General features: G+C 57.3%; 1 protein-coding gene across 4 annotated transcripts in view; it reads left to right on the top strand.

Annotated features, from left to right (window-relative positions):
- Positions 1-621: 621 nt before the first annotated feature.
- CFAP251 (cilia and flagella associated protein 251) overlaps positions 622-7,902 on the top strand; it is a 72,649-nt gene continuing 65,368 nt past the window's right edge. For all 4 annotated transcript variants that reach the window (XM_051837766.3, XM_051837762.3, XM_089323072.1 and 1 more), the window contains exons 1-3: positions 622-761; positions 2,437-2,825; positions 3,740-4,129. In XM_051837766.3, coding sequence (XP_051693726.3) covers positions 2,454-2,825; positions 3,740-4,129 — 762 coding nt within the window. In that variant the 5' untranslated portion in view covers positions 622-761; positions 2,437-2,453. The remainder of the gene's footprint in view (positions 762-2,436; positions 2,826-3,739; positions 4,130-7,902) is intronic.

The raw sequence follows: 7,902 nt of genomic DNA, 5'->3' as shown, positions 1-7,902 counted from the left end.
CCCCAAACTCTTCCACACAGCCCAGGGGCCCCTCTCACAGCCACGGAGCTGCTGTGTTTGCTGTTTACATTGTGTGTGCTAAACGCCAATTTCTTTTCCTCAAGTCCCAGACTACAATAAACGCGGCCTGCACCATCCAGGTGCCCCCCCCCCCCCCGCGCCCTTTATTTTAAGATGTGTGCGTGTTCAGTTGACCGGCGGGGCGGGGTGGGCTGGGAGAGTCACCCCCATCCTGCAGGAGTGGCCTTGGCAGAGGCTCCAGCATCGGCCCCGTGCCCACCGGTGAGGGCCTGGCTGGCGGTCGCCAGGACGTGGACGCCGCTGATAGATGTCAGCCAGCAGGAGGCAGGGAGTTCCCGGGAGGCAGGCGGGCCGCCCGCCGCGACCTGGAGGCGGGGTTTGAAGCTCCTAACCGCCGGCCTCGGCCGCCGCAGTTTCTGCAGGGACGGCGGCAGGGGGCGGAGACCGTGCCGGGAGGAACGGGAGGGGAAGCAGAGCCCCCGCCCCGGCCCCGCCCCGGCCCCGCCCCGGCCACGCCCCGGCCCCCGCAGGGGGCGTGCCGCCCCGCGCGCCGGTCTCGCCTCTCGCTTTACGCTCTACGCTCTCCGCTTTACGGCTAGGCGGCCGTGGCGGTTGCCATGGGGCAGAGCGTGGGTGGCAACCGTAACTAGGGAGCGCGCGGAGAAGGAAGCGGGGGTCGCTGGAGGTGGCCAGGCGGCGGGACCACCCCGGCCTTTGGCGAACCGAGGTGGACGTGGTCTGTAAGTCCGGGGAGGAGGCCTGGGGCTGGGGCAGGGTCCCCAGCGTGGCGAGGCCTGGCGCCTTGCGGGGTGGGGGTGGGCGGCAGGGTCTGAGGTGGGCCCGGGAGACCTGAGAGCTCGCCGCCCTCGCCGTCGCCCCGCCGCGGTTCACATGGACAGACCGTGCCGGAGAGATCTACTCTCCTAGGTCACTTCGCAGTGCCTGGCGCTCTGTCAGCTGCGGGGAGTACACGAGCGACTGCATGCCGACTTGCTTTTCTCCCTGTGACGGGTCCGGCGCTCGCTCGCTGCTGAGCGCTTTGCCCGTCCCGCGGTCTTCATGAGAGCCCCAGGACCTGGAATTACGATTATTTCCCCTCTCGCACACACATTTAGGTTATGTGGGTTAATTGACTTGCCCACTGTCACAGAGCAGGCGGGTGGTGGGATGGGATTCAGTGCGAGACAGGCACTTCTATAATGTTTTATAATTCTTATTTGTTAGGGATATAGAGACAGAGAGGTCCCTCTCCTATTCTCCAGTTCAGTCCCCAAATGCCCACAGTTGCCAGGTTGGACAAGGTCGAAGCCAAGAGCCCAGGACCCATCCTGTGTCCTGTGATGGTAACAGGGACCCGGGTACTTGAGCCGACACCTGCTGCCTTCCAGGGTGTGCATTAGCAGAAAGAATTGGGAGCAGAGCTGGGACTTGAACCCAGGCACTGCCTATGGGATGGTGGGCTTTCCACGAGGTGTCTGAACTGCACCAAACACCCACCCCCGCAGAGCGCCTGCTTTTGACCCCTGAGATACACTGTTTCTCTGGTTCCTATAGTCAGCATTGTTGCTGATGTCCGGGTTCTTTGTTTTGCTGCCTTGGGGTCTGGCAGTGTGGCGCAGTAGGTTAAGCTGCATCCCATGTGAGCACTGGGTCAGGTCCTGGCTGCTTCACTTCCTATCCAGCTCTCTGCTAACACACCTGGGAAGGCAGTGGAAGATGACCCAAGTGCTTGGACCCCTGCCACCCATGTGTGAGATCCAAATGGTGTTCCTGGCTTTGGCCTGGCTCAGCACCAGCCATTATGGCCATCTGGGGAGTGAAGCAGATGGAAGATTGATCTCTCTCTCCCTCTGTCCCCCCCACCCAGTAACCTTGCCCTTCAAATAAATCTTTAAAGAGGAGTCTAAGGTTACCCTTATAAAGATGAGAGCCCTGGGAACAATACTTTCTTTTTTAAAGATTTATTTTATTTATTTGAAAGGCAGAGTTACAGAAAGAGGTCCTCCATCCGCTGGTTCACTCCCCAGATGGCTGCAACAGCCAGAGCTGAGCTGATCCGAAGCCAGGAGCCAGGAGATTCCTCCAGGTCTCCCACGCGGGTGAAGGGGCCCAAGGACTTGGGCCATCTTCTACTGCTTTCCCAGGCCACAGCAGAGAGCTGGATGGGAAGAGGAGCAGCTGGGACTAGAACCGGCGTCCATATGGGATGCCGGTGCTTCAGGCCAGGGCTTTAACCCGCTGTGCCACAGTGCCGGCCCCGGAACAATACTTTTAAGATTTGGCCTGGGCTTTCCCAAGAACATGAATAGTGCTGTGGTAGGGAAGCAGAGCTCGGGACTGCACATGCATCGACAGCTTAGTGCACCAGGAAGTCAGAACAGCCTGCTGACGATCCTGACCCGCCTTTCTCTGAAGGAGACTCCCGGGGAAGAATGTCCGATGCCGGAGAAACCCCCCCAGAAGAAAGGAAAGGACACGGAGAGACAGAAATGGAAGAAGACGACGCCGACGCTGAGGAAGTAGATGATTCCCGCCCGGAATCAGGAGAGGACACGTTACCATGGAGGGGGTCGCAGGAGGAGGAAGAGGAGAGGGATGAGGAGGAAGAGGATGGGGAGGAGGGAGAGGAGAAGGTGGGAGAGGGGGAAGAGGAGGAAGAGGAGGAGGAGGAAGAAGAGGAAGAGATGGAGAAGGAGGAGGAGAGTGAGGAGGAGACTGAAGGAATGCAGAAGAAAACCTCCGTGAAGTACCGGGACTTCAAGCTGAAGAAAACTGCCTCTGACTCTCTGTCGGGCAGTTCCTTAGTAAGTGGTCACTGCGTCACCAGTCGCTCATCCTTCAGGATGGCTGCCGGCACCCTTGGTGTGCTCCAGCCTGTGGGTCAGAGACAGATGGCACCCGGTCTGTTCCCTTGAGGAGCCCTAGGGTGTGATGTGCCAAGTGCAGTGGGAGGGGCGCAGGGAGAGGCTCGGAGGGGAGACTTCCCGGAGGAGGTGTGTGCATGGCTGACTCCCAGGGGGCTCGCAGGCATCAGCTGACGTGTGACCAGGGGACCAGGGGCTTCCCGCAGACCTCTCCCCCGGGAGAACCCAGCTCTGGCCCAAGAACAAGTCCCTCTCCAGAGACTCCCCAGGGCCACTTAGAGGAGTGGTTGTGCTGTGGCAGGTGTGCTAGGAGGCCGAGGGTAAACCCGCATGTGTAAACCGCGGTTCATTATGTAAGCACAGAGTGTCCCGGTGTCCTTTTTTTTTTTTTTTTTTTGGCAGGCAGAGTGGACAGTGAGAGAGAGAGAGACAGAGAGAAAGGTCTTCCTTGGCCGTTGGTTCACCCTCCAGTGGCCGCCGCGGCCAGCGCACCGCGCTGATTCAATGGCAGGAGCCAGGTGCTTCTCCTGGTCTCCCATGGGGTGCAGGGCCCAAGCACCTGGGCCATCCTCCACTGCACTCCCTGGCCACAGCAGAGAGCTAGTCTGGAAGAGGGGCAACCGGGACAGAATCCAGCGCCCCGACCGGGACTAGAACCCGGTGTGCCGGCACCGCTAGGCGGAGGATTAGCCTAGTGAGCTGCGGCGCAGGTGCCGGCCCCGGTGTCCTTTCAAAAACGACCCTGAATTCCACAGGGGGCTAACACGGGACAGGCTGAGGGGGTCAAGGGGAGCAGGGTGGGTGGGGAGTGCACAGCACGCGTGTTGGGTCCCTGTCTCCCTTTGTTTCTTCAGAGAAGCCCTAAAGGTAGCAAGACCAAGGATTCGTTCCAGTCGGGAAGCTCCATGCCCGATGAGCTTTCCCGAGGCCCGAGCTTGCAATACGAGCTTCTTGACTTGGAGCCAGGCAGCTCTGAGGAGCAGCAGGTTGGTCTTCACGAGAGGCAGTCGGCAGGTGAGCTGGAAGAATGGACCGACCAGGCACCACACAGCGGAGCGGGGCCCAAAACAGCTGAGGAACCCATACAGGGAGAGAAGAGACGAGACAAGCGCGTGTCCTACTCCCTCTATGAAGAAGTCAAAGAATTCCCATGCAGGGTGGCGGTCTCCAAGCAGTCCCAGGTGTCCACCTCCACGGAGGACGGTCTCTTCCAGAAGGTGCCCGCCCCGGAGGTGCAGCCCCTGGTAAGTGTAGCGTGGGCCTTGGCTTCCCGGTGCCCGGGGGTGTGTGCAGTTGGTGCCTTTATGCCTGTGGTGAGGAGATACCACCAGGGGGAAACTTTTTAAGCTAGCGGTAGACTTGGGTCTTTGAACACTCAGCGGAGGGCTCCGGCTAGACGCGTGTGTTGGAACGTGAACTTGGAATGCCGCATCTGGGTCCCACAGCATTGCCTGGCAGGCGGGAGATTCCAGGCGGGTTTTGTCTTTTGCATAGGGTGCCAGTTGGTGGGAGAGACTCCAGGTCGAGACTGGCGGCTCCCTCTCTTCCCCCTCCCTCCTCACCTCCTTTCCCCTCCCTGCACTCCTCTCTCTCCAGCCTTGTAAAACTCCTTCATTCCAGGATCCCTCCCCTGCCCCTCTGGCCTCTCTGAGCTCCCAAGCCCCGCCTTCCAAAGGGGAAGCAGCAGGAAGAACACCAGGTGGCCCGAAGGAGCCCTTGGCACCGCTCAGAGTATCCCGGAGAACCACCATCTGCCAGGAATAAAGATATTACCATTTAGCAAGAGACGGGAGAGGAGGGTTTCTCCTTCTTCCTCTGTCTGCTGCGTTCTGCAGATTGTGAACTGGAACTCGTCCTTTCTCTCTCTCTCTGTAGATTCTTGCCTTTGCGAGACTTGGAAGGGGCCACACGGTTCCTAAGGCACGGGGTGGGGGTGGGGTGGGGGGCTCGGTGAGGACCAGGACTGGATGGGGATGGGGCTGGGGCTGTGTGTGGTTGGACGCCTCCTTCTCGTCGGTTTGGCTGTGTTTGAGCAGGAGGTTCTGTCTGGTAGCTTCCGGTCGTCCCGTGTGAGGGAAGTAATCGTTGCCCGAGGACTGGAGTGGGCAGTGGCCTTGCCGAGCCAGCTGGCGGGGAGCGGCACCTGAGGAGTGACCTCAGCGCCGGCCCTCTCAGCCTGACTCCCTGCAGAACCCAGACTTCTAGGGCATCTCCCTCTGCAAGTTGATTTAGCTTTGGGGCTTTACCTTCTTTCTTCTTTTATTTTCCTTGACTTTTATTCGTCATTTCTTCTTTTTTTGCAAAAACGCTGTTCTTTATACAAAATTCAGACAACGCAATTGAGAGCACTCCAGAGATTGTGGGGAAATGGAACTGAAAGTTCAGTTTATTTGGGTGCAAACACGTGTTTTGAATCCGTGCATAACGTTTTCACACTGTGCATTTCCTCTAAACCTTTTGCAAGCTGCTGGTGTGGGGTTGAAGAAAGCAAGGATTGTTCTTGCTTGCATGCCCCCACTCAGACCGTTTACCTGGGGATCCATGTGATCTTTTTGTTTTGTTTTGTTTTTTGACAGGCAGAGTGGACAGTGAGAGAGAGAGACAGAAAGGTTCCTTTGCCATTGGTTCACCCTCCAATGGCCGCCAGGGCCGGCGCGCTGCGGCCGGCACACCGTGCTGATCCAATGGCAGGAGCCAGGTACTTATCCTGGTCTCCCATGCGGGTGCAGGGCCCAAGGACTTGGGCCATCCTCCACTGCACTTCCTGGCCACAGCAGAGAGCTAACCTGGAAGAGGGGCAACCGGGACAGAATCCGGCACCCTAACTGGGACTAGAACCTGGGGTGCTGGCGCCGCAGGCGGAAAATTAGCCTATTGAGCCGCGGCGCCGGCCCCTCTTTTTTTTTTAAATTTATATTTTAAATTTGAGGCCAGCGCCGCGGCTCACTAGGCTAATCCTCTGCCTTGCGGCTCCGGCACACCGGGTTCTAGTCCCGGTTGGGGCGCCGGATTCTGTCCCGGTTGCCCCTCTTCCGGGCCAGCTCTCTGCTGTGGCCCGGGAGTGCAGTGGAGGATGGCCCAAGTGCTTGGGCCCTGCACCCCGTGGGAGACCAGGAGAAGCACCTGGTTCCTGCCTTTGGATCAGCGCGGTGTGCCGGCCGCAGCACGCCGGCCGCGGCGACCATTGGAGGGTGAACCAACGGCAAAGGAAGACCTTTCTCTCTCTGTCTCTCTCTCTCACTGTCCACTCTGCCTGTCAAAAAATTATTTGAGAGGTAGAGTTATAGACAGTGAGAGGGAGAGACAGAGAGAGAGGTTTTCCATATACTGGTTCACTCCCCAAATGGCCACAATGGCCAGAGCTGGGCTTGATCAAAAGCCAGGAGCCAGGAGCTTCCTCTAGGTCTCCCACATGGGTGCAGGGGCCCAAGGACTTGGGCCATCTTCCACTGCTTTCCCAGGCCGTAGCAGAGAGCTGGATGAGAAGAGGAGCAGTCAGGACTTGAACCGGTGCCCATACAGGATGCCAGTGCTGCAGGCTGGGGCTTTAGCTCGCTGTGCCACAGCGCCGGCCCCAGACCACCAGGGAAAGGGTGGCTCGCTCTGAGCATCTGCTGTGGCCGTGAAAGCAGCTGGGGTGTGACTCGCGGGCTTGTGGTCGCCGTGTGCGTAAGGCCGCTCTGTGGCCGCTGAGTGAGGCGAGGCCGGCATTGACCTTCTGAATCTGTTTAGGGATCTTTCCTTCTTATAACCAGTTTCTGAAGTGGCCAAATGACTTCCCAGGTCAAGTAAGAGGATTTTTTTAGGATTAGCACATTTCCAAAAAGAACAGTTTCATCGGAGTACGTCGGCTTTCACGAACCAACCAAATAGGAAATAATTCTGTTCCTAGAAGTTGCAGCTTGAGAGGATTTTGATTCCGTGATTCTACCACTCACACCCACACAGAAAGAGTTCTAAACAGGGATCTAGACCACAGGGGGTGAGCAGATGGGAGCAAGAGAGGCAGCAGAACCGACAGACGTCAGCTGCCGGCCTGCTCTGTGCTCCCTGGGGGATTCCTGTGGTTTGTGAGTTTAACTCTAGCTGTGCAGTGTTCAGAGGTTTTATTTCTGTATTCCAGGCTAACTCACTGATTTTGAGTATTTGATCCCTTTCGGTACTACTACATTTGGTTGACTCTAGTTAAGGTTTTTTTTTTTTCTTTTTTAAGATTTATTTATTTATTCGAGAGGCAAAGTTACAGAGAGAGAGAGATCTTCCACCTGCTGTTTCACTCCCCAAATGGCCTCAATGGCCAGGCCAAAGCCAGGATCCTGGAATTACGCACAGGTCTCCCGTGTAGGTGGCAGGAGCCCAAATACTTGGGCCATCAACCGTTGCCTTTCTAGGCGCACCAGCAGGGAGCTGGATTAGGAGGGGAGCAGCTGGGGCCAAACTGGCACTCTGATATGATATGACAACAGGTGGCTTTAACTGACTGCATCACAGTGCCAGTCCCTCTAGTTAATTTTTAAAATAGACATATTTTTAAAAAAGAAAAATTTATTTATTTTAAAGGTAGAGTTATATACAGAGAGAAGGAGAGACAATGGTTCAATCCCCAAATGGCTGCTACAGTTTTAGCTACACCAATCCATAGCCAGGAGCCAGGACCTTCTTCCAGGTCTCCCATATGGGTGCAAGGCCCAAGGACTTGGACCATCTTCCACCACTTTCCCAGGCCATAGCAGAGAGCTGGTTCAGAAGTGGAACACGAACCGGCGCCCATGTGGGATGCCTGCTTTGCAGGCGGTGGCTTTACCCGCTCCGCCAGCCCCCATTTCCGGTTTTCTGAGGAGCAGCCATACTGCTTTCCCTAGTGGCTGTGCCACTGAACGCTCTTGTGGCACTAATGCACCAGAGTTCTGGATTCCTCGTTTCCTGGTGAAGTTCTCCCTGTTGCTGGCTTTTAGCATACTCACGGGGCTGGTGGGCTGGGCCTGCTAACTCCATCACACCGCCCCGGGGCCTTGCT

The sequence above is a fragment of the Oryctolagus cuniculus genome, chromosome 21 (assembly GCF_051225735.1).
Source record: "Oryctolagus cuniculus isolate XC-2025 breed Fujian yellow rabbit chromosome 21, ASM5122573v1, whole genome shotgun sequence".
In the NCBI taxonomy this organism is placed as follows: Eukaryota; Metazoa; Chordata; class Mammalia; order Lagomorpha; family Leporidae; genus Oryctolagus; species Oryctolagus cuniculus.
This window is presented reverse-complemented; position numbering and strand designations above follow the sequence as displayed.